This window comes from Falco naumanni, chromosome 2 (genome assembly GCF_017639655.2).
Source record: "Falco naumanni isolate bFalNau1 chromosome 2, bFalNau1.pat, whole genome shotgun sequence".
Lineage (NCBI taxonomy): Eukaryota > Metazoa > Chordata > Aves > Falconiformes > Falconidae > Falco > Falco naumanni.
The window spans coordinates 66,613,879-66,640,337 of NC_054055.1; the positions used below are offsets into that span (position 1 = coordinate 66,613,879).

Consider the following 26,459-nt stretch of genomic DNA (forward strand, 5'->3'; position numbering starts at 1 on the left):
CTCCGGGGGGATGTGGGAGCAGGGATTGGATTTGGGGTGGGGTTTGTACAGCCGTGTCTGTAGGGCAGACTGCACCCCTGGCCTGATGCGGGCTCGGGGGGGCACCGCCTGCTGGAAGCGGGCAGATACCTCATTGGTAACGCTTGCAAAATACGATGGCTAAAGCAGCAGAATGCATTTGCAAGGCTGTGCCCCGACCTCTGCTGCACAGGGGTGCAGCAGGGCCTGAGCCTGCGCCCCTCGCTGGGGTGGCGAGGTGGGAGAAGCTGCCACCTGCTCAGTCAGTGCTCGCTCCTTCTTCTACGCTTCTCCCGATGACACCAAATAAATGCAGGCTCGCAGCCTGTCTTTGTGCAAACTCAGCATGGCATGAGAGCTTTACTGCCACAATAGTAACTTTGTTTTGCAAATTCAGCTTTGCTGAAAGTAGATACAGCATCCCTGTGGAATGGGCATTGTGTCTGGTTACATCAGAGCTGACTCTGGTGCCATCTGTTTTCTTGCTTTTAAAGTATAATGCTCAACATTTAATAAAAATATTCAGTGACTTGATAGCTTCACTGAATTTCTGTTGCCCTGTTTCTTATTAAGTCCTGAGGTCATCATTTAGCAATATGGAAATCACCCGGCCTGTCAAACTGGAATTGGGCTCCATTCTGTCATGAGCTATTGTGTTACGGGACACTGATGTGGAATGTAAATATTCAGCAAAAAAACCTGCATTCGTGCCTGTCACAGCTTTAAAGAGAAGCTTATTGAACTCCAAAACATCATACTGACAACTTCACATTCGATTTTTAAACACATTCTGCTGCTCCTTTTCTTTTAAAAGCAAATGGCTGTAGGTTGTTTTCAGAGAGCCTTTGGAGGCCAGCAGCTCAGCTCAGCAACCGCAGTAAGCCTCGCTGCTCGCCGCGCTGCCGGCACGTTTGCTGCTGGCCTCTACTTGCAGCATTGATACTGAACAGCCCAAACAAAGGCGTGAAATGTTAACATGACAAAACCCACTGACTGCACAAAATTACACTGAACATCAAAAGAAAACATGCTTTAAAAGGAAAAAAATAAAAATAAAATGTAGTACTTGCCCCCCAAACCTGATGGAATATAGGATGATAAAAATTGGTGGCAAGTGTGACTTGTGAGTTGGTAATGCTGGTCTGATGATGAAAGGAGAAACTTAAAATTCTCAGGTTATTATCATTTATTTATAACTGTTTCCTTTGAAAGAAAGAATATGTGAAACAAATGAGAAAACTATTGATTATTTTTTTTCTTACCTGATCTGATCATTTCCAAGTGATTTAAAAGAATGCACTCTGTCTTCTTTGCATCCACTTGGGCTTTTCATTGAACTTCTTCCTGAAGACTGAAAGTGTTGTCTTCTTACCAAGAGCTGGTTTATCTCTTAGCAGTTTAATCTCCCAAACCTCTTCACTGCTGTATAACTAAAAAATAAATATTTTCCAGATATATTTTGTGGTTTACATGTTATTAGACCACATCCTGATCTCCTGAACGTGTCCCATTTGCATATCTCAGCTACAACTATGTGAATACTATCAGAGGCTCATTACTGTTACATACATAAATATTACAGTATTTTGATTCAAACTGACACAAACACAGAAAACATAGGACTGCAACTGTGAATGCAGTGTTCTTCACCCAATTCAAACAAGTAGCCCTGATTAGGAAAAAAACCACAAACCCAGCTCTCTAAAAGGGTAAAGACTAACCTCAGAGGGGTTTCAGATGCAAATTGGCTCATGGTCCATACAGGATGGGCAGCCTTCAGCACGGGCAGAAGGCAGGAGACAAAAAAAGATGCAGAAGTAGGAAGCTGTCTCTCTTTTTTTTTTTCCCCCTTTTTAAAAATATTTGTATACTCTAAATACAACCATTCTGCATAAAACTTGCAGGATTTTTTTTTTTTTTTAATTAGGATCTCAGTTGCCAGCTCTTCTGAACAGAGAGAAAAATAATGCTAGATGGATCCAGCTGGCCAGACAGAGTATTTAGATCATTCACAGCACAAAGGACCTGGCCTATTACCACTGATCTGTGCCCAGGTCACTGTGTTGTGCTGCTTTCCATCTCTAGTTACCGCAGAAATGCAGATGGTTCTATTGAATGAGACTGAAAAGTTCCACTTCACATTGTTTCTTAACAGTGAACTTGAATATAAGTTCTGATATCTGACCTTACCTGCTGGAACTTCTTGCGTGTTTTTGACAGATTTTCAGCATCTAGAAACAACAGTATGTGTATAACTATGTTCTCGGGCATTCAGATGAGAAAATTGTAATGCCCCTGCATAAATTGACTGTGTATTCCAGCGTGTTGTTGCCAAAGATGTTCCTCACCCACTCTGTGGTACAAGAAAAGGAAAAAGACAGAGAAGAATAAACACAAAATAATCCTCACACACCCTGATCATTTTAAAGTGTGATCATGAATGCCATAAGATTGGGCTAGAAATATGTCAATACTTTGCTGTTAGAAGGAAAGAGGTTTGGAAAGGCTGGGACTCAAGGGGAGACAATAGGCTGGCCCATCACTCTATACGTTGATGAGAGAGAGGAAGGATGAGGTGACGACAGGCTGGATGCTGCCTGTACCTTGAATTGCAGAAAGCTTGGGGATGACCATGGTTCAAAACTTGTCTGAAGCATTGACACGGAGGTGGGGTGGGGAGCACCTACCAGCCTGGTCCTGCGGAGGACCCTGCAAATTCCCCGCCCCCATTGATCAGGGAGACCTTCCAGCAGCAAAGAGGGGCCACAGCTACTACAGGCATTTTTCAGTGGTATAAAGGGAGAGGAGGGCATTGCTGTCCAATCTACTTCTCTTTCGCAGAACAAAAGAGAACAGAAAAGAGATGTAAAGATGCTACTGAGGGAGAGAGGGTCTGTTGGGGCCACGGGTGCACCGAAGTGCTCTGCAGCCTCCTCCCTCCCTGCTCCAAGGTGTTTGGCTGGCTGTGCTGAAGGGCAGCTCTGGCACAGGGCAGCTGTGCCTGGCCACGCACCTCCCACCCCAACCCACCGACTCGATTTCCCGGCTTGACCTGGGACCTCCTTGTCCACTACAGACCCGTTGGTGAGGGCACGGCCCCTGCCCACCCTGGCTCCCGGCTCCCGGCTCCCCTTCCCTCGCAGGGCAGCCATCTCTCCACCATTCCTGTAGCTGCTACCAAAGACAGAGGACTTGCTCTGCTGACAGCAACGTTACTTAGTTTGGAGTTGGGGTTCTGCCTCCCCTCCCCTAGGAAAGTTACAGCTCAACTCACTCCACTGAAATGAAATTAAATACTTGAGAGCTAATTTGGCCCTCCACACAGGGCAGCATCCAAAACAATTAAGAAGGGAATATTAAATGTGATTAGCTTAGGGATGTCAAATGAAAAATGGAAACACTTCCACAGCTGAACAGACTCAGTGTTGTTTCCTTAATTTATAACACTACCCTGTAATACAAACATTAAACCTGATTGTGTATTGAAAACTTCTAAGTTCCTTACGTAAAGATCAAATATCTAAGAAGAAATGTGTTACATAGGGTAGGAAAGTATTCAGTGGGTGTTTAAGGCATACTTCCAATGACTTGTGATTTCTCCATAGCTACAGTGTTAGGTAACAGGTTTATTGCTCTATTCAATTACTGTCATTACCATGTGATAAGAACAACAAAAAGGCAATTCCAGAAAGTAATTTAGAGGCCTAAAAGAATGAAATGAAATCAAATAGCTGTCTTGTATGATTATACTCCATGCCTTCAAACTGTTGACATTTTCACCAAGAGAGAAACTTCACAGGTGAATATGATATATTTTTTTACATTTTGCTTATGCAAAAAAGATAATCTAGAACTGCAAACTAAATGCAAACATCTCTCATTATAATATTAACTGAAAGGGGGGAGGCATGAAATTTTAGCATGATTTCATAAATCAAATGAAATCCCTAGATGCAGAGAAGAAAATTCATAACAACTTAGGGGAAAAAAGTTTAACCATACAGTACAAAAAAGTTATTCACTAGACCACAGATGGCTTCTAACACTACATGCGTTCTGTTTGCTAGTGAAATACTTGCTCTGTAACTGCTGATCCAGCAAAAAATCTGTATGGAGTTTCTTCACCTTCTTTGGGAAAACCCTCTCTTGGCTAGATTGAAAGGGCATCTTCTAAGTACTCCACCTACGGAAATCACAGCATGAAAAAAGGTCAGAAGTTAAATTACTTTGGCAAAAAAGAAATGTAGTAAATGGGGTACACCTGATTTATCTGGATTTTAATGAAGTGTTTAATTCCATTCTAAATGGAAATTATTAGATGAACTAGAGAAGCTGGAAATGAATTCAAGAACTGCGAGCTAGGTGAAAGTGCTGGCAAACCAGCGAAAGACAAAAAACTGGGGATGAAATGAGAACCACAGTGGAGACAGGTTAGGAGCTGGATCTGGGCTGACTTTACACACTATTTCCACAAATGACCAAGGCAGGAGTCAACTAGTGATATCTGAAGAAATAAAACCAAGATAAAATGAGATAGTGCAAAATGCAGGTACCACACTTGGGGACGAGTAACAAGAGCGCTTTTAACTGAAGATCTGGATGGAAACAACCAGCTGTTTTTTAAGTCAGTCATGGGAAAAACACAATCCACAGTAGGTCGTGGTTCTGTGGAAGTCAGTTGCTGTCCTTGAGTGTGTCAGGCAGAGCATGGCCCAGAGACCCAGGGGAGACCTACGCCTGAAACCTGCCCTTGGACACTGGAAAACTGCCTGCCCCTGCTCAGGAAAGATGCTTTCAAGCTGGAAGGAGGGAGGAGATCAGGACAAAAAGGGAGGGAAGACCAAGCAAGCTCCTGCTCCCCAAGAACACATCACATGGGAGATGGCTGAAACCAGGGAACAAAGAGGGTGGGCTTGAACTAAAGGTCACTCTTGGCACAGCAACAAGTAATATATTCCCTATAGTCAAAAGAGGATGAGCCTGGGACTTGCCTACACAGAAGAACAGGTAGGTACCCAGCCTGCTTTCTCCTGTGGCATCTAGAAGTGGAACAGAAAAAAATTCTTCATCAATCAATAATTGTGGTTGATCACCAGACTTTCACTACACCTTTACAGCATGTGTAGGATTGATTTGCTTGAAAACTTAGCCACAGCTGCTGAAAAAATACTGCTTCTATAAAAGTAGCCTGTGATGTATGACACATCATGGCTAAATGTTACCTGACACTACAGCTGATCAGGAAGACAGGTACCAGCTTTTTTGAAAATGCTAGCGGTTTTGGCTAATGTTTCAAAATTATTGAAGGTAATTTAAAGTTTATTCCCTCAAACAGAGAGGGAAAGCAAAAGCTGTTTTGAGGGGCTTCTTTTTTTCCCGTAGGGTAAGCCTGGGACCCTCAGGTGGCAAATGCTGACAGCTCCTGTATCAAACACATTTAAAACATGAAATAATTTTTAAAGGTGGGTCAGTTCCCTTCTCAAAAACTATATATCTCCTTTCAAGAAGAGGAATGAAGCTCTTGTCTCTGAGGTGCTTTTAAAAATATCCTTGTGCCATAAGACATAGAAAAGAAAGCAGATTACTGCTGCCACAAACTCTCAGCTATTTCATTTCTTAATGATGGATGTTTAGCTTTGTGCTATTGAGATTCTTTTGTGTGTATTGTCCGATGAGCACCACAGTTCAAACAAAACCCAGGAAGGACTTCCAAACTCCAGCAGAATGGAAGTGCCAGAGGACTTCATGCTTGAAAAAGAAATGTAAATTTGCGCTTTCTCTGGAGAAATGTTTACCACTAGAATGGTGCGAGGCAGGCAGGAAAAAGCATTCAATATAAATTAAAGGATTTAAATTATGTCACTTTTCAGAACGTCTTTTGGCATTACTATAAGGATGGCCAACAGCTTTCCAGGGTGCTGTGGAGTTTTGGCATCTACAGACATTTTCCTTTCCAGAAGCATAACAGTGCAATAAACTTTTTTTTTACCTTGCTGGTGTCAGCATCAGCGAATGCTCGGGAAGCACCTGTGTCCGGACTCATCCTGCCTCCTCACCTCTGCACCGGTGATAGTGGTGGGGCAGTGGTGGAAGTCTCTGCCAAAATAAATAATGTCGAGGCCTTGGAACAGGCAGAACTAAACACAGCTACACAAATAATACAAAGGAGAAAGTTGTCTTGGTCAAGCTTTGAGAGGCCCCAATATAAAGCTTAATCCAACTCTGCTTTAGGCTTTGGTAACCTCACAATGAATGAAAGAAAGTTTGAGACAGAAGGACCTTTCCTAGCATCATGCTGACTGTGGCAGGAAACAGAAAGATTGAACAAGCCCCATGACGTGATCCAGCACAGCTCAGCACAGTCCAGCACTGGTGTTAAGTAACATTTACCCGGTGGCCTGAAAAGCATATAGTATTGACAAAGGATCCACGACTCCTTTCCTGGATTAAACACAATCTTTTCAAGTGTCACTGAAAATGGCAAATAGGGATCGATGAAAAACATCTACTTATAATTTAGGTACAGATTTATAATTTAATATAATCCAGGAAGAGATCTCTTGGAAGATGTTGGACCAGAGAAAGATCATAAAGAGATACTGGTATTTTGAAAGAAAGCCAGATAACATAAAGTAAGTTAATTTAGAAAAAGAGCCTTTTTCTGCTGTAAACTGTAAATTGGTTTAGCCTGATGTTACACCTTTAGCCTAGAGAAGGGAAAGGACTCTGCTCAATCAATTTCAATGCCTTTATAAAGGTGTCTGGCTGGAGCGAGATATGTAAGTTCCCCTGATAGTCAACAGAGATCTTGGTTTGATGCATTTGTCTCTCCAGAAGCACCTAGAGACACCTGAATTGCACAATTTATGGGATTGCATTCCCATACTATGTTCCCCCAGAGCACAGGAATGCAATCAGTACAGCTATAGTTAATTGTTTCAGGATGTGCTACAAAAAGCATTCATTTGCCTTGCACAGCCCTTTGCAGAGAGGAGAATGCACTAGCTGCTGGTTTGTTGTCAAGAGTAACGCAAAGCGTACATTTTAGCTCACAAATCCCCTGTAATGTGAAATTCTTGCTACTTAAAGATTGTCTTTTTCCTCATAGTCCTCTGGACAGGGGGCACTCATGGCAAAGGAATTTGTTTCCAGCCTCACTCTGCCTGCTGCCCTCTCAGATCCCCATGTGGACATGTGCACGAGCCTGTCAAGTCACACTGTGCTTGCATCAAAATGTTGAGATTCTTTAACTGAATAGATACAATCTGGCAGCTTTCTGCACTCATTGCACCAGTTTTGCAAACTAATTATGAAGTGTGTGCTAGAAGATTGTTTTTCATAGTGTCTTCTATTACTTAATTATAAAAAAAAAAAAAGAAGTTCCTTTGTATCTGAATAACGTCAAAAGTAATTTCATCACACCAACATTCTCAGGTGCTTTCAGGTGGGCGTACAAAAAGTAAAACCTTCAGTCCTCCCTTGTGGCTCGCTTACAGGTGCATAGGGACTCTGAAAGAGAGGCATTTGCCTTCTAGTGTTGGATGGCCACCTGGCCACCTTCTTACCCTTATCAGCACTGCCAGCAACAACCTTCCTCTTCACTAAATGCCTGCAGAACTCATTTAAAAATTCAGCAACCATTACCCACACTCCTGGAGAGTAAAGCATATCCCCACAGACAGCAGTGCCACAAACTGCATCGCGCTGACCCACCAGCGTTTCATCTCTTAGAGCTTTTTCAGTGTTGTCGCCGATATGGCACTTTCTCCAACTAAACTTCCAAAATGGAAGCTCAGTGAATGCCAGCTGTGGTTGCTTTCTCTCCTAGGAGGCAGACATCCATTTCTAAAATGACTAGACAGACACCACCAGCATTTCAGAGCCCACATGCACAGTGTGTCCATGCTCAGCTGGCCAGTGGAGGGCTGGATCTGCTGGCCATGGCTGCACGGAGCTGGACACCAGCAGGCTACTGATGGGTGGAAACCCCCTTAACACAACTCTCAGGCTCTACCCTTCATGCTTTGATGCCATCAAATGTATGAAACAGTGAAGTTCATGGTCAGGTCTTTCAAATTTAGATTGCAGAAAACCATCATTCAAGAATTGTGGGTTTCCTTGTCAACATCATATTCTGGATTTCATGGCATCCATGAACTAGAAAAAGCTGTATCTCATGGTATGGTTCTACAGCCCCCATACTCCATACAAGCTGAAGCCCTGACAGAGGAGATACACCTACATCAATAAACCACGTGGGAAGAACTGCAGGGCAGGAATAGGTAACACAACATCAAGTGGGGTGCTGTGAGTTTCTGCTCCAGTTTGAGGCAATGGAGTAGGCAAATGTTCTCAGAGGTATGAGCAGATCACAGGGTGACTATGAGCCACAAATGTGATACAGGCAAATGCGTTCTTGTGTGTCAGGCAAGACATTTCCATAGGAAAGGCAAGTATTGTGCAAAGCTCTGGCCAGAACTCACCAGTACCACTAGGGACATTTCTCATTCTTCAGGTTCAAGAAAGACAAATACTACCTGGGATGAAGGCAGACAAAGACTAAACAGTTGATTAGGGGCATGGAGGGCCTACAGAAGAAAACAACTAGAATGAGCAAGAAGACAAAGGCTGAGAGGGCTCACATGAATTTCAAGAAGCATATGAAGGATGAAGGCCAAAAAGGAAAAGCACTATTTAAGTGCAAGGAAAAATATGGCAAAGAACACAAAACAATTCAGGACTCCTTTCCAAGAGGAAGACCTCACCACAAACAGTGGAGTAGCAAATGTCACTCAGTACACTGGTAAGGAATGGTGAGGAAATCATGCATGCTCTCTATGTCTCTACAAAGTTCATGCAGAGGGAACCAACCCCCTTTCTTTAACTTCTGGCATCACCATAACCAAATGAATCTATATGGTATAAATGCCCTTGTTTACATAGCCTGAATGTACATATTCATTTTGGCACCAGTGTACAAAACAAGCAAGAACAGTACCTTTCTTACTCCTTCAGAACTCAAAATACTAAATCCTAAAGGAAACACATTTGCCAGGGTTTTAGTTAAGATCTGAACATCTTCCCACAAATCAAAGTAGGCAAATAATTCTCAGAAAGTTTAAAGTCACAAATGAGCCCTGAAAGTTTTACTCTGGATGAAGTCCATTTTGTATCCTGTATAAACACGGCCAACCGCACGGCTTGGTTTCAGTGGGAAAGGGGGTGTGAGTGCAATAGCAGCAACGGGCTGTTTTTGCAGTTTGGAACAGTCGTCGTTTGCCTGGCTGTGCTTTGGGCATGGATCCAAATGCTCTAGGTCTGAAAATGACCAACCTTTCCGTCCACACGGATCCAAATGCTCTAGGTCTGACCAACCTTTCCGTCCTACCATTGTAAACTCCACTCGTTTTCCCAAGCTCGTGTTATTTCCATGGCTGTCTGCTGGCACCGTCCGTCCCAACCGACGGCTCTAGTTACACTTCGGCTTTCCCCCAGGCTGCGGCTGCTGAAATGCCTCCCCCTATGCCCCCAGAAAAGGGTTTGTGTCCAGCCACATCAAGTCCCTGGTCCTCCTCACTGCGTGGCCTCATGGACCTTAGCTCTGGCACAGAGAGGGGACAGCTAAGAGGGGTGGTCTCTGGGCTGCAGGGCTGGTTTCTGCCACAGCCTGAGAGAAGAGGAACAACACTAGGTTTGTCCTTGGGAGCTGAGTGGCAGAGGACGTGCCAGGGATGCCCAGCGGCTGTGCCCAGTGCATGGCCACCAAGGGCAGGGACACCTGCCCTGGGCACAGGGGCTGCCTCAGGGCCAGCACCCCAAAGGCTGCCCTCTGAAGGATGCTGGCTGGAGGGATGGCAGGCAGGGCTGCAATGGTGGCCCCGTCACCGCAGTGTCACAGTGCTACCACCCAGCAATGCAGCAGCCACACTGCCCTGGGACAGGATAAAAGGGGGCGTCCTCCTGTGTCCTGCTGCCAGCCTGGCCAGCCTGGCCATCAGGACAGAGCTGGCCCAGGGGAAGCATGAAGACATCTGAGAGGACCTCCTTGAGGAGCTGGTGGAATTATTTGGAGGGGTTGAGGGAGGAAGACCAGAGGCTGGATGAGGCTGCTGGAGGCTCTCCACTGCAAGGCCAGCTTCCAGGGGGGCCACATGCAGAGCTCATCTGATGGAGGGAAATAATTTTCAGCTGGATAGCCATGGCAAGACCAAGGGAATGCCTTCTTGAGGAGCACTGCAGAACTTGCCATCCTCAACCCCTACAGAGCCAGGGGCAGCAGTGTAAGAAATGGGATGCACAGATGTTGCAAGGGGTCCTAGTGCTTTGGAGCACCCACCGGTGTCCTGCCAGGTGCAGGAAGGATTCTTGTCCCTGAGGTCAATGACGCCAAGTGCCTTTTGCCACTCTGGGGAGCCCCCGAGATGGCTCCAGTTTGAGGAGGTGTGGGGCCTCTCCTGGGAAGTGTGACCAGCCTGTGGGATGAGGATGCAGGTTTTGCTCACCTGCTCAGGGAATTCTGGGGTCAGGAAGGAATTTTCCCCCGGGGCAGATTGGCACTGGTCCCCGAGGGTTTTTTGCCTTCCTCTGCAGCACTGAGCATGATCACTTGTCAGGGCTCCTCTGCTCTCTTCTGGCTGGGTCACTGCCCGCTGCTGATGCACCACGAAGGTGGCCTCTCATGCCCTGCAGCTGAGGAGAGGAAGGCTTTTTCCCCCCCCCAAGGTGGGCTAGCAAGTGTCCCCAGGGTTTTTTTGCCTTCCTCTACAGCCTTGAGCATGGGCCCTTGCCAGGCCTCCTTTGGGCCATTTTGGCTAGGTGCCGGCTGCTCCTGCTCTGGGGAAGAGGCCCAGGGGCATGAAGCTTTCTAGACTCCCAGGGCGGGCCCCCAGGGGTTGCTTCTTTTTCTGTATTGCACTGAGCACAGCCCCTTGTCAGGGCTCCTCCGAGCCATATTGGCAAGGTTCTTGCCTGCTGCTCTTGCTACTCCTACCCTGACTCTTTCCAGCTCTCTTTCCCATTGCCAGGCTGTGACAGGAGCAAGCTCTGCTCCTCCCTTGGCTCCATTTCTCCAGGTGTTCTTGGCTGTGCAAGCCAGCCCGTGCTTGGAAGGGCTGCAGGCTTACTGCACCGTCAGGAGCTGCTGCTTCTCAGCTGTCCCCGCGGGCAACAGAGTGTGGGGCAAGCACCAGAGTGCTCTTCGCGGATCACTGGCCTTGAAGCACAGCGGAGCAAGTTTTGGAAGGCAAAAGGTGTGCTTGTCACGGATACGTCACAGCCTTGAAAATACCCCATGGTACCACACCCCCCTTCTTCTTTTGTGCGTGGTCAGTTCTGATCCTCACTCTTCCAGTTCTCACTCTTCAGGAGAGGGACTGCTTGGTGTGCGTTCCTGCTGCTCCTTTCTGCAGCTCCGTGACTTGCCCTTGCCAGACTGCAAGGGATGTTTTTTCAAGCCAAACTGAAGAACCTATCGGTCTGCTCCTGGCTACAGGTGCACATTAGGTTAACGCTTGTGAGCTTCAGCTCAGAAACAGGTTCAGAAAAATCAAATAAAATCAAACCCTGTTTTCACTTGTAACCTTTGTGATATGCGTCTCTCAAAGTGTGTTTGGAGCCGACCCCCCCCCCCCCCCTCCCCCCCGGGCATTTCAGGCAGTAACAGTCTCATTGTTACTCAGCCCTTGGTGAGCGCAGGGAACGCAGCGCAATAGCTACGCTGTGCTGTGCCTAGAGCTCTGCCTGGCAGCTCTGAGAGGTCCATCCAGAAGAGCAGCTCTCTGCAGCCCCATCCAGAAGAGAGGGGCACAGACGGGCAGACCTACAGCACTGAGGCAGGGACTGAAGGCTCCAGGCTGAGCTGAGATACGTCCCCTGGGCCCTTGGCACGAGACGGCGTTGGGTCCTGGGGGAGGCCGGTCCCAGCCATTGAGACCTACAAGAACCCCCAGGACCCTGGCAGATGTAGACCTGTACTGCTCATACGGTCTCCTTTAGACATTTATGGTTGGCCACTTTGCAGACAGAAGGAACTTTGTTCTGAAGGAGCACTGTCGTTCTCAGGCTCTTTTGTTTTATTATGTTCTTCCAAGGGAAACAGTTCAGGCATTTCTAAAAATGAGTACAAGGGTGTGTGTGTCAGGAAATCCATGGGGAAATGAACAGGTATTGTTCCCCTCAAAAAAATTTGCAACCATTTAGTTGAGGAGTACATCCCGCTTCAGATTTGAGGGCTTGATCTTTGAGCCTTACTAGTGACAGAGATGTGGGGTTTTGCCATCCTGTGAAAATCCCGCTAAACTGGATGAACACAGAAGACTTTAAAAACCCACACCTGACGCATACTTTTTCCAAGTTTGTTCAGATGGTCAAATGCACAGCTCTCACCCCCATCAGAAGGTACCTGCCTCCTTTCCACAGTGATAGAGCCAATGCCCAGGCTGGGACATGGTTACCCATTCAATCCCTTCTGCTAGTGCAGGGCTGCGGAAGGAATGATTTCCTCGGCCCGTACTGTTAGGGAAAGAAGAAGGTAGAAAGAACAGAAGAGTTCAGTTGGAATGATCATCTAGTCCAACTGCCTGACCAATTCAGGGCTGACCAAAAGTTAAAGCATGTTATTAAGGGCATTGTGCAAATGCCTTTTAAACACTGACAGGCTTGGGGCACCGACCAGCTCTCTAGGAAGCCTGTTGCAGTGTTTGACCACCCTGTCAGTACAGAAATGTCTCTTAACATCCAGTCTAAACCTCCCCTGGAGCAGCTTTGAACTATTGCCACGTGTCCTGTCGTTGCCTAAAACTCCCAAATTACTGCACTCTGATTTAAGCAAGCGCGCACACAAAGTTCAGGTCAAGCTCTCAAGTGCTTCACCCTCTCAAGTCCACACCACCTCAAGCTGTCAAATCTGATCAACGTAAGGGCTTCTAATCAAGGGAGTCAGTCCCGGGAGACAAAGAACAGATCGAGGTAAGGACACCGTTAGGTAAGTTACGCAGACAGAGGTCTCCAGGTGAAAAACTTCTGGCCGCAAGACGAGTCAAGCCGCTAAGGTGCTGCCACCCTCAGAAAATTAGTTGGAAGTAGGGGAAAGGTAATCGCGGTAACAGCAGACAGCGACCTCCACTCTGCCAGCCCCCCGGAGGAGGGCAGCCCCCCTCCCCGGGCAGACCCTGCAGCGGGCGGGCCCCAGAACCGGGGACCTTCCCCGGCCCGGCGGGCGAATGACAACGGCGGGCGCCGCGGCCATGTGAGGGCTCCCCGCGCGTGACGCGTGCCCTCGGGCGGCGCGGTGTGCGTGTTCGGAGGCAAGGCACCCCCCGCACCGGCGCGGCAACGAACCGGCGTCAGCGACCGGCACAGTGCTCTGCCTGGGAGGGCTTCCCGGGTCGCGGTTTTCGGCAGCACCGCCCCCGAGTGCCGGGGAGGGGGGCTCAGCGCCTCCCGCCGCCGGCCCCGCCTCGAGGAGCCGCAGGGCGCGGTGCGGGGGCCGCCGCCGCCCCCTCTCCACGGCAGGCAGCGGCACGCGCCGGCACCCAGCGGAGGTCCCTGGGGCGCCGGCGAGGCCGCACCGCAGCCGCCGCCGGGCAGCGCGGCGGGAGCTACAGCCCGTGCCGCGCCGCTCGCCGCTCCCGGCCCGGGTCACCGCGAGGAAGCCCCTTCCCCGGCCACCCTCCCGCGGGGGAGCGGTCGCCGCCCCGTGCTCCGGCACCGCGGGCGCTAACGCCGCCGCCGGGCAGCGGGCACCGCGCGGGCTCGCCCGCCCCCGCAGCGCGGACCCGGCCCGGGGGAGGCCCGCGGGCCCAGCGCGCTCCCGCGGCGGCGTTACGCCCGCCCCGGCCCGCCTCCCGCCGCGGGGCTGTGGCAGCGGAGCACCGATGAGGCGCCGCGGGGCCTAACGGTGCGGGGTAGCAGGAAGCGGCTGGGCTGCAACGGGCCCGCCGGCCACGGGAAACGGCAGCGACGAGCGGCCTCCGCCGGCGCCTGGCGGCCCCGCCCCCTCCAGCGGCCGCGGCGCCGGGCGGGGCGGGGGCGGGCCCCCCCCGCAGCGCGAGCGGCACCGGGCCGCCGCCGGGGCGAGCCCCTCCGGTGCGGCGGCGCCCCCTGCCGGCTGGGCGGGGCGGGGGGGGGCCGCGTGACGGACCGGCGGCGCGGCGGGACGGCGGGGGGGTCGGCAGGCGCCGCGGCCCCCTCCCCTCAGTCAGGGCAGCGGCACGTGACCGAGCCCGCGCGCCGCTGTCTCGACGGGCTCGCGGTAGGGCGGGGCGGGGCTGCGCCCAGCGACGGCGCTTCCGGTTGGGCGGCGGGCGGGCCCGGGGGAGCGATAAAGCGGCCGCTATTCGGCCGCGCGCCCCCTCCCGGAGCCCCCCCCTTCCCCTCCCCCATCCCCTCCTCCATCCCCTCCTCGCCCTCCCCCTCCTCCGACTCCCCGCCCCTCGTGCGGCCCGAGCCCGCGAGCGCTGCCGGCCCGGCCTGCTGCCGTCACCGCCAACGGCGGGGGTGCGCCCGGCCCGGCGCCCGCCGCCGCCCCAGAGGTGCCTCAGCGGTGAGTGCGGGCGGGGGGATCCCCCTCGCCGCCCCCGCTCCCGCCGCCGGCGCACGCACAGGGCGGGCGGGCGGCCGGGGCCCGGCCCGCTCCCCTCCCCCTGGGCACCGGGCCTGGGCCTTCCCCTTGTCCAGCCCCCGCCGCGGCGTCGCGCCGGGGGAGCGGGCGGCCGCCGGGGGGGAGGCGGGGGGGCTGTCGCGCGGGCCGGCGGCGGTCGGTGCCCGCGCGGGGGAACAAAACCGGCGGGGCGTGAGTGGCGGCGCCGCGCGTGGGGAGGGCGGGGGGGGGGCGCCCGGCGGGGCGGGGATGAATGGACGGGCGTCGCGGCCCCCGGCCCCGGGGGGCGGCCCCGGCAGGGCCGGGCGCGGGCCGAGCCGGTTGCCCTGCGGGAGGCCGGGCCTCAGGCACCCGCTCGGCGAACGAAAGTTGAACCGGCGGAGAGAGGAGCAGGTGGAGCGCGGCGCCGGTTCGGCTTTTGCGGGACGGCTCGGGAGAGCGAGCCCCCCGCCCCACGGGCGCGTCCACGGCCATGACAGCAACCGCGGCGAGGAGCGAAGCGAGGGCTCAGCGCGTTGGCTGGGCTGCGAGCCGGCGTCCTTAGGGACGGGTGAGGCGAGTCGGCTGCTGGCGGCGTTTGGAGCTGAGCTCTGAGCCGGAGAAGGCGCGCGTGGGTTAACCGCACGCACTTCTCGGAGCCTAGAGGTGGGCTGCGGGAGCCTGTAGTAGCTGGTGCGGGTGTTGGGCGGATTTAATGCTCGCCTGTGCAGAGGGGGAGTTGCGTTAACAGTTCAGCGCTGTTAGAAGTTATACTCTTCCATAATCTCCGTTTGAACCTCCGTTGCTTTCAGGATAATGTGAATGGAATTCTTAGCCTGGTGTCACCAAGATTCACAACCTTGGTTCACAGCTTCCGACTGGATTGAGTGTTCTGGCGGGTCCAGTGGCACTTCATTAGCTCGGGTTCAGCACTGCAGAAATGAGGTTTCTGGGGCCATTTTGGAAGCTAGCTATGTGGAATTATGAATTTGGCATTAGCCCTATCGGAAGTACATGGAAATGTTTCCTACCCCAAATCTGCCGTAGGTATATTGATACTACTCCACGGTTTAGACAGTTAGATCTAATTAAGAGCTGATGTTGGTGTGTAAAATTGTCATTCTCTTAGCAGAGATGGAAATCTTGCAAAATAGTTGCATTTCTGTTCACTTTGTATTTCTTAAGTCATCTGCATATGCATCAAGTGTTGTCACTTTGCAGCTCTCCTCTGACTTGAACCTTTCCTCAAAACGGAACCACGTTAATACAGCCGTTTCCTGCCTGGATCTGGGGTCTCACGTGTTCTCACAGCGGATCTCGCCATTTCAGTGCGGGGTCAGGTCAGGGTATTTGTGCCTTTTTAGGTGTGTAGTTATTAAGTTCAGCGATAGTTGCTGGCAGAACTTAGCCCAAATAGATTGGCCGGTAGCTGGGAGTTCAATTGTGAGGATGCGTTTGGATTCCTGTGGACGCTGCTGGATTAGCAGCAGCGTAGCGCTGCCTGCCTTGGTCACAGTGCATTGGAAGTGCCCCCCTTACCTGCTGTTTGTGTTGTGAGGTCCCTGCTCTGCAGTGCTGTGAGGACGTTTTGTGTGCAGCTGCCTCTGGGAGCTAAACTTCTGTTTCTTGTCAGTCACAACATGGGGATGTAGCTTCAAGAGAAGCATCATGTTGCCACCAGGCTGCCATTTACTTATTGGCACTGCAAGAACATGTCATTTTTCCTTTTGCTTAAACACAGCAATACTCCGGATCTCCTCCTGTTAGAGGCAGTGATGCAGCTGGATCCAGCTTGCTTGTGCTGGGAGCTGACTTTGCCATCTACCCTCTTCGCTGATAGAGGTTATGGCTGAACTGCTTGCCTGCGAGAAACTTCCAAGGCTTATGAAAATGCCAGCCTACCTGTGTAGCAACTGATACAGGGAATCCAATGCGGTTGTGGGGAATCACAGAAAATAGAGAGCTTTCTTCTTGAATTCTTTCCCAGCTGTGCTGGCATCATTGATGTGTGTTGCATGTCTTCATTATCTGTTTGTGTCTCACCAGGCTTGATTCTTTATCAAGAGGAAAAGAGATACAGATCCTTCTGCCAGTGAGAACCAAGATGGTCTGATTTTGAAGAATGATATGACAGTCTACTTGTTGCTGTATTTTGAATTCGTACATGTAATGCTACAAGCGATCTGTAATTTTCTGTGCTCATAGGCAGTCTGGATCTTTAGCTTTGAGCCTTTGGTTGCTTCCCTCTGGCACTGCCTCATGACAATCACAGCTTATCCACTGTAGAGGAAAAGCGAAGGGATATATTAAATGTTGCAACACTGGGTGTATAATATGTTTATTAAAAAAACCCCTGAAATGAGTAGTAGACGTGTAGCTATGAAATTGGAATGGAGTTGAGAAGTGGAGACATCTTGTTAGCTGCCATAGTAGGTGTTGTGCCATCCCCTGGTTGAATTCTTTCTTGCACACAGTATTTCCTGCACATTTCTTTCTACCACTGGGAGGTTTTTGAGAGGCTGTAGGAAGTACAGCTTAATCTTTAGTGGGATCCTCATGAGTGATGGGATGCCGAATCCAGGAATTGGGTCTGAATTGGCTGTAAGTGCTGGCTGGGAAGATACCAGGAGGTCTGTCTGCTCTGTGCCTTAGCTTAGGCCACTCCTACCCTTCAGCCTAACAAGAGCTCAGCAGAGATTGCTGATGCTGTTTGACTGCTCTCTGTGGTTGCCCTGCAGTATATGTAGCTGACTTCAGAATTTGCAGTTATCTCATTGCATCTGACTTCTTGGGTACTTTTTCTTTCCACCCAGTTATGACTTCAGCCTCTTGAATGCTGAGAATCAAGCAAGAAAAGTAGTGATGGTTGTTCTTTTCTCAGGTGGCTATGTGTCCTCATTACTGATCCTTTTCCTCAGCTGTTTTTCTTCTCTTCCTATGGTGGAGGAGGTTATGGCCAGAACCGCAGCATAGGGGACAGGAATTGGCGTAAGGATCTTCAGCATCTTTGCGGAGAGAGGAAAGACCTGGTGGTAGGAGCCTTTGTATGTAGGTTCTAGACATGCATGAAAGAAGGGGGATGGGGAGAGGTGGTTGATGGAGCAGCAGTAGACACTGGTTGTGGTCCCACTGCTGAGATCTCTGGGTCTGTTCAAGCAGCTTTTATTTAGCCTGAGTGATGGACATTGATTTATGTCACTTCAGGTCAGCAGAAACTTTTAGTGAAGCTAAGAGCTGAGCTGGTGCTGATGCTGTTGGCTCTGCTTGATATCTGTGGATATAATGAGCTTGTAGACAGAAGCACTTACCTGTTCAGGTAGATTTCAGTGGAAATATTCATGTCTCAGGAAGACTCTGAATGAGCCTTGGCTGCCTTAAGCTAAAGTTTAGTATTGCAAACTCCAGCTCCTTAGTTGAATCTTAGTACTTTGTCTTGAGGTGGAGGTAGGATGCAAACACAGGACAAGCATAAATGCAGGGCTTCAGGTTTCTGCTGTAATTGTAATGTGTTCTCAGAATAGGTAAGCAGTTTTGTTGAACTGTATCTGTGTTTGTTTTCTCAGTGGTGCAGCCATGAAAAATGAGAAAAGTGGGAGGGGACACAGAAACAGTGGTTAAGGGTTGCGGTGTGCTTGGTAGTCTTAAAAGTGGCATGCAGCACGAGCCGCAGCTGTAGCCACTGTTGCATGGCATATCCTGTAATTGTGAGTTTGAGTGAGGTCTCTGCTGAAGTGTCCTTTTTACAAAACAGGTGGGGTCTCGCAAGTGTTCAACAAAACAGTGGCCTGGTGCCTACACAGCGGTTATCGTACTTGGATGGGAGGCAGCTTGTTTGTCTCTCCTAGGAGTCTTCAAGCAGGCTTGAGAGATACTCCAGTGGCCATCTCCCTTCTGCTGTGTTTCATGCAGGACCTTGTCTCTCGTCATGACAACTTGGATCTTCATTCTGAAATTCATACTTTTCTTCAAAGGGCTTCAGATGGCTGGATTGATGTTTGGACTTAGTATTTGGTCAAGTTCTCTGCAGTATGCATGGGGCGTCCTGCCAGATGGATCACACCAGTTACTTTCCTTACCCTTTTTATGGGTTTGAGTTGGAGCAGTGCAGAGGGAGGTCCCTTTGGTGTCTGTAGTAAAGCATTTACACAGAGGAAGCGTGGTCCGTCATTTTAGTGCTGCCAAAAAGATACCACTGAGCACAGATTACATCACAGTTCGTGCAGGCCCAAAGCCATGGGGTCCTGGTTATTGAGCAGATGGTTTCTAGCCTGGCTGCCTCTGCTGATGAGGGCCTGTTAAGAAAACAGTGACATGCTGTTTCTCAAAACTTTCACCCAACTAGGCAAGGCAGGATCCAGTGCGAAACAAGTTCTGATGCAGGAGTTGACAGCAAAGAGAAACGTGAAGCAGACCGTTATCTGTGTGGCAAACTTGAGTATAGAGGAGGGCAGTAATCAGAGCAAGCTATGCAGAGACAGTGGCTTTTGAGCTCAAAGTGAGAAGGGATCAGGAGGGATTGACAGGAAGAATCTTACAGACTAGCTATTCAGATATGTGCTAAGTGAACTGGCAACATTTCAGAGTTTACTCCTGCAGAAGTGTTTCAACAATTTTGAATTGATAGCATGAGTTAATAGTGGCTCAGCACTGTTCAAGTTTTGTATTCTATTTTAAAACTAGATTTACTATTCCATGGAGTCACAGCCTAAGGTGCTGCGGTACTAAAGAGTTGTCTTGGCTCAGTAGCGTGCCTCAGTTTAGTAGAGGTTTCAACAGAAGAGGCAGTTTCTTCAGTGACTGCCAGCTACAGTGTGCTGAAATTACAAAATTAAATATGGTGAGCGATGGCAGTGTGAGAGAAAGTAACCCCAACTCTATAATATTATTTCTTATGCTAAAGGCTTGAATGTCAACCCTTGGATGTCTGGAGATGAAAATGAGGAAGTGCCTGTAACTTCTCTGTTTCCAGAGTAACCTCCTGGTCAAAAAAGCTTAGCAGCAACCTGTACAATTTTTGGAAGGAAGCCAGGGACCTTTTCTTCTCACTGTTGCATTTGGAAAGAAAATGGAAATATCCAACATAAAGTAAGGTAGGACTGAATATAAGGAGAGGATGGGAGGTGAGGTGAAGTGTAGTCGGGAGGAGTGAATAACAGAAAACTGCAGAAAGAGCAAGTTAGACATGTAAAGAGCAGAGAAATTATGAAGGGGGTAGAAAAGTTTGTTAGGTAGTTGTAAGCTATGATAAATTCAGTTTGGAAAAGCCTTTTTTGGTTTTCTAGGGAAAATAAGATGGACAAATTCAGGATTACCACCAATTTTGGAAGTGGCAAATTCCCTTTCAATCATGAAAATGTGATAGTGCTGTATGTCCTTATTGTCCTAATTACGTTCTGCTGTGATTTAGTTAAAAAACGTATTTCTTTAGCTCATATGATCAATTCAGAATTTTGGCTTTCAAGTTGAAATCTGCCTTTCTTTCCATCGCCCCAAATCCCCCAACCAAAAAATAAACCCTCATTCATAAAGACTTTTAGGTCTTTTGCAGTGTTAAGATGTGGCTTGCTTTGGTTTTTTTTCAGTTGACAATTTGTTTGCTATTGCAGAGTTGCAGGCCACTGAAGACTACTGTTATCTTTCCATTTTGTTTTGATCTTTTACAGGAATATAAGGTTTGTTATAAGATGTTGGAAGTGTTTTGTGGTGAACACTGGTTGCGGTGTGGACTACATTTTGATGTGTCTTTTGTATGGTTGCTGATAATGCTGAGGAGCTACAACTTATACCCCAAAGGTTCTTCCATTTCACTATTTGTAGAGCAGTGCAACTATGACTCGTGTAGCTAGCCTGTGGTTGGATGCTCTTCAGTTGTCTTATAGATGTAAAGCAGGATCCCTCTTAAAGCTCTGTCTGTGGTCACGTCATACTTTCCCATTGGAAACCTACGTATTCCTGTGATTTAATGTGAAGTGCTTGTGTGTAGTGCCTGCAAAGAAGTTGTTCCATGAGCAGCAGCTCAGCTAGAGGACATTTATTTCTTAGCGGTTTGTCCCCGCTGCTCCTCAGCCAATCTCTCTTTCCTGTCCGTGCCCCCCCCCCCCCCCCCCCCGTATCTGTGTCATCCTTTAGTAGCACTGCTAATTTGCTTTCATATTCTCCCTGCCCCAAACCCAAAGCAGCTCACCGTTGTAGTATTTGTAATTCCTTCCCTTTTCCCCCAATTACAAGCTGAATCAGACGCTGCTTGTTCTGCATCTTTTAAGACTATTTGCATACTGACCATTCATGTACTGATTGATTACAGGCTAAACAGAGCCAGTAACTCGTTGGAGGCATTTCTTTTATTCTCTACTCAGTTCCTGATTTTCATGAAACTCGTAGAAATTTGAAATGAGATTGGGTTGCTTTGTCCAATTTGATTGACATTGACTGTAGGGCAATGTGTTTGTGTAAGCCTCATTTCCATAAGAAACCAGGGTAAAAATGCTTTAGGAATAAATTAAGGAAACTTGGTTTGGATGCATATGTTTAGATTCATTGGTAGACTACTATATATTTAGACAGGAAAATTAATGTTAAAATTGCACAAAACTTTTTGTGTGTTTTGAAACAGTGTCTTAGAAGACCCCCAAAATCAGATTGATAGCTTAGCATGATAATCATGTAACAACATTTAATTTGAACCTACAAGAAGATTATGTGCATTTCACATAGATGTCTAAATATTCCTTTTCCCCATAGAGATACCCCCCACATTTATGTGAAAATGACTTACAGAATATGGTTAGACTTGGTTTTCTGCTTATTGCAGTAACCGATCAGGGTAAATTCTGTTGGAAATAGTGGAATCTAGCCATATCATTAAAAATTATTTGTATTTGAGATTCTGTATTTCTGGGGTTTGTGGATTTTTTTTTTGGTTTTTTTTTAAGGTCTTGCAAACCCAGTAATTTTGAGAAATTTCCATCTTTCTCTTTGGGTAAGGCAAACAATGTTTTGAATACAGAGGGCTGTCAACTACACCAACTGGAAAAAAAGTCACTGCTATTTTTTTTCTTAAATGGTGTTTTTGTTGTCATTGTTGTCATGAAATAATGGAATGGAAAAATTCTTTTCATAATGGATAAAGTCTTTATGAGCAGCAGCTTTTGTTTTTCATGTAATTAGTGAAAGGAAAACAGTGTTTAACAGACAAAAACAGGGCTAGGCTTTAAGCTGCTGTTTCCTTGAAATTTTTTCTGTCTTTGTCAAAACCAGCTAATTTGTTTTGAAATTTTATGGTGAACGTGTGGTTTTGAAATGGCTTTATCGCAGTGGCACTGTTTCAAAGTACTTTTTGTTTTCAGTTTACATGTGTAATGTAAATAAAACCACTTAAAATCTGGGAAGACAACTGAGAAAGCAAGTCACATTTATTAAAGGAAACGTAAACCTAGCTCTTCATTACCTGGGTTCTTATCATTTGCTTGCAGATTGTTTTACTTAGTTAGGAAGGCCTGTGTTAAGTAGCTTTGTTCAAGTTCTACTGATGTAAAATGACTTGCAGAAGTTGGAGACACCTATGATTGGATTTCTTTATGAAGTAGTTAGCACCTGTGCAAAATTTACACTTTCTAAAACGAAGGGGGGGTGTGTGTAAAAAAAAGCACATGCAGTTATTTAGGAATTAACATTGACAACTAAATATACAGATTTTTTTCCTTTATTGCAGGAACTGAAGATTCCTCTTTAAAAGGTGCAGTGCTGTGAAAACTGTTACTGACAATTGAAAATGGACATGTTGCAGATCCTACGTAAAACCACAGAGCGCTTAGAGTGTGATCACTGCAGCTTCAGAGGAACGGACTATGAAAACATACAAATTCATATGGGTACCATACACCCAGAGTATTGTGATGAAATGGATGCCGCCGGTTTGGGTAAACTTATATTTTATCAAAAAAGTGCAAAACTGTTTCACTGCCACAAATGTTTCTTTACCAGCAAGATGTATTGCAACGTATATTATCACATCACAGCACAGCATGCAGCACCTGAGAAATGGAATGAGGGGCAGAAAGAACAGGTAGAAGGAGATTCAGATTCCTCCAAAAAAAGTGTTGCATTGGAGCCACAGAAGCCTACCCTTTCCCCTGAGTCGCGCAAACCTACTGTTTCTCCTGAGCTCCCCAAATCTGAACCTGTTGTTTCCCCCAAGCTTCAGAAATCTTCAGTGTCTCCAGAGCCCCAGAAGTCAGCTCAGGCAACTTCCTCAGAGCCAGAGAAGTCAGCCCAGGCCATGTCCCCAGATCCAGAAAAGTCAGCCCAGGCCACATCTCCAGATCCAGAGAAGTTAGCCTCAGCTGTGTCCCCTGACTCTCAGAAGCCATCTCCTGCTGTGTCCCCTGACTCTCAGAAGCCATCTCCTGCTGTGTCCCCTGACTCACAGAAGCCATCTCCTGCTGTGTCCCCTGACCCACAGAAGCCAGCCCCGGCTGTGTCTCCAGAGCCTCGTCGGCATTCCCCAGCTGTGTCTCCAGAACCTCGTCGTCATTCACCAGCAATGTCTCCAGAGCCCCGTCGCCATTCTCCCGCTGTATCACCGGAGCCTCGTCGCCATTCTCCCGCTGTGTCTCCGGAGCCCCGCAGATACTCCCCAGCTGTGTCACCAGAGCCAAAGAAACCCACTCCAGCAGTATCCCCTGAACCACGAAGGTATGCCCCAGCTGGCTCTCCTGAGCCCCGAAGGCATCCTTCGCAAATGCGTAGGCCTGCTTCTGCTTCTTCTCCCGAAACCCGGCGGCCGCCTCCTGCAGTTTCGCCAGAGTCATGGGGACCTGGTCCGACTGTTTCCCCAGAGCCGTGGAGATCCACACCTCACGAGGTGCAGAAGTCTTCCACGGTATCTCCCTGGGCTCCAAAGCCTGCCATGTCAGTGTCTGTAGAATCCCGGAGGTCTGCCCCTGAGTCCCGAAGGCCTGGCCCCGTTGTGTCGCCAGAACCTAGGAGGCTTGTTTCTGACTCGTGGAAATCTACATCCTTTTCTGAATCCCAGAAGTCTACTCTTGTTTCTTCTGAGCCGTGGAAACCCATCTCATCTGTTTACCCTGAAGGCTGGAAACCTGTTCTGTCCCCTGACACGTGGAAGCATTCTCCCCCTGTTTCTCCTGATCTTCGGAAGTCTAGTCACACTGTTTCCTCTGACTCTTGGAAGCCCTCTTTCTTTCCTGAGGTCCGTAAGCCTGGCGCTTCAGTATCTCCTGACTCTTGGAAACTCTCTGAGTCCCGGAAGTCTATGTATTTTTCTGAAACTCAGAAATCCACCTCTGCTGCTTCGTCTGAGGTTCAGAAACGGGCGCATTTCCCTGAACCTCGGAAAAGAGCTCTGTTCCCAGAGTCTCGTAAGTCTAATCCCGGTGTTTCTGCTGATGTCCAGAAACGTGCTGTCTTTTCTGAGCCCCAGAATCAGGTGTCTACTTCTGCTGTTTCTGCTGAAGGCCAAAAACATGCCCTGTGTTCTGAAGCCCAGAAAGCAGCTCTTGTTTCTTCTGAAGTCCAGAAGCATGCCCTATTCTCTGAAGCACAGAAGCTCGCTCCCATTTCCTCTGAAGTTCAGGAATCTGTTTCCTTTCCAGAGTCTCAGAAATCTACTTCTCCTGAAATTCAGAAACATGGCCTATTTACTGAGTCCCAGAAACCTCTTCCTTCTGTTTCTCCTGAGACCCCCAAACAAGCTGTTTTTACCGACTCCCAGAAATCTACTGTTTCCCCTGATGTTCAAAAGCATGCTGTATTTTCTGAGATGCAGAAGCCTGTTGCTGCTTTATCCTCTGATGTCCAGAGACATGCTGAAACTACTGTACCTTCTGAAATCCAGAAGAACATCCTGTTTTCCGAGTCTCACAAGTCTGCTCCAGGTTTTTCCTCCGAGCCCCAGACACCTAGTGAGTCTGGTGAGAGTGACTTTCTTTCTCACAGTTTAGATGATCAGAAACCACTGGATGATTTATTCTCACAGGATGAACAATCAATATTAGCCAAAGAATCACCAGAAGACATGTTATATTCATGCCCAAAAAAGAAGCCGAAGAAGGAAAACCAGGAGAACTCGGACTCTGAACTAAATAGCAGTGAGTGCGGAAAAACAGAGATGGACTCGATGGAGATAAAGGAGCAAGAATCCAACAGTGACCAAGAGCAGTATGATATGGAGTCATCTGATTACGGCAAAGAGAGCAAAATAGATGCAACTACTCCCATGCAGCCACAGTGCGTGCTGCAGTTTACTGAAGAGAAGGAGGCTTTCATCTCTGAGGAGGAAATAGCAAAATACATGAAGCGTGGCAAGGGAAAGTATTATTGCAAAATTTGTTGCTGTCGTGCAATGAAAAAAGGTGCCGTCTTGCACCATTTAGTTAACAAGCATAATGTTCAGAGCCCATACAAATGTAAAATATGTGGCAAAGCTTTTCTCTTGGAGTCTCTTCTTAAAAACCATGTTGCTGCTCATGGTCAAAGTTTGTTGAAGTGTCCGCGTTGTAATTTTGAATCTAATTTTCCCCGAGGCTTTAAGAAACACTTAACCCATTGCCAAAGCCGTCATAGTGATGATACACCTAAAAAACACTTGGACAGCTTTGAACCTCTTGAAGAACAGATTTAATCTGGTTTTTTCCTTGTGCTAGAAAAGCTGAATTTACAGAAGTGTTCAAAAGTGTTGCTGTATGTTAACAGAGTAGTTTAGCTGATCTGACAAGTCAGAAGATGCATGGTTTATTGTACTATGTTTAACTTGTCTTATAGCTGTATTACTGAAATGATCTACTTTCAAAAGTAATTTTAAATACGTGTTCATGTCTTTGTATTACCCATCAGTAGAGTCATATTTTATTTTTCCGATGTACTATGTTTTTGAAACCAAAATGGATACAAATTAGTTTTGTAAAGATTTGTAAAACATACAGGCAATTAAGGACTGGAGTGACAAGCAATCCATATATTCCTGTGAAGACTGAACTTGTTTTTTCACATTTGTTAAATGTTGTATTTTTCAAAATGTTTTTATCAAATTCTCAGAACTAAAATTCTCCCCAAATTGAATGTGAATGAGCCAGGCATGAGAAACTGCTAACCCTTCTGGAATAATTCCACCCTGAGGTTGTAACTGAGTATATGGTCATTTGTTGGAAATCTGTTGCACTCTGACTGACTTGTCTCAGATTTGGAAGCATCCAAGGTACTTATTTTGTGATTCTGTATTTTGGCCATGTTTTAAGCATGTACTAATATACGTTAAATTGATGGATTATTGCCAGACTATGTATAGCTCAACACTTTCTCTTGATGATTCAGATGTTTTTATCATCAGAAAATCCCTAAATTTCTTGTATTTGGTGAAATGTCATGCTTTAATGTTTTAACAATAAAAAGAAAACCAAACAGGCATTGGCCATTTTTGTTGGTTGTTTTTTTTCTCAAATCAAGAACAAAAACCTTTCATGTTCAACATGTTGTCTTTTAAGTATCTTTAGCAACAGGAGATGCAAAATTATCCTGCAGGGTCTGCTCTGAATACTTCATCTTTCCAGTCATCAGCCTATGAAAGCAAGGTTAGCCAAAATTTCCTGTCAGCTTCAGAAAAACTCATCAGACATAAACGAGGGAAGACATGGAAAACAGGAATTTATGCACTGTTATTTAGCATGCTTGCTTTTGTGCTATTTGCATATTAACTGTTGAAAAACCACAAGTACTTTATAATTCAGCAGGAGTATAGATTTGCAGTGGCGGTAGCACAAGGGAAGTTTCCTTCTTTTCAGGCTAAATTGTGCCTAGACTTAAGCTGTTGTAAATACTGGCTTGGAATATGAGGGTGATAGTGTTA

The 26,459-nt window shown here is 47.7% G+C and overlaps 1 protein-coding gene across 5 annotated transcripts; it reads left to right on the plus strand.

Moving 5' to 3' along the window:
- The first annotated feature begins 14,185 nt into the window (after window positions 1–14,185).
- On the plus strand, window positions 14,186–26,020 carry CHAMP1 (chromosome alignment maintaining phosphoprotein 1). Of its 5 annotated transcripts, none has more exons than XM_040584622.1 (2): window positions 14,186–14,560; window positions 22,308–26,020. In XM_040584622.1, the coding sequence occupies exon 2, from the start codon at window positions 22,368–22,370 to the stop codon at window positions 25,236–25,238; it is 2,871 nt and encodes a 956-aa protein (XP_040440556.1). In that variant the 5' UTR covers window positions 14,186–14,560; window positions 22,308–22,367; the 3' UTR covers window positions 25,239–26,020. The 5 variants fall into 5 exon arrangements, with proteins under 5 accessions (XP_040440556.1, XP_040440555.1, XP_040440554.1 ...); XM_040584621.1 differs by lacking the exon at window positions 14,186–14,560 and adding an exon at window positions 14,855–15,167; XM_040584620.1 differs by lacking the exon at window positions 14,186–14,560 and adding an exon at window positions 15,185–20,389.
- Window positions 26,021–26,459: the final 439 nt, after the last annotated feature.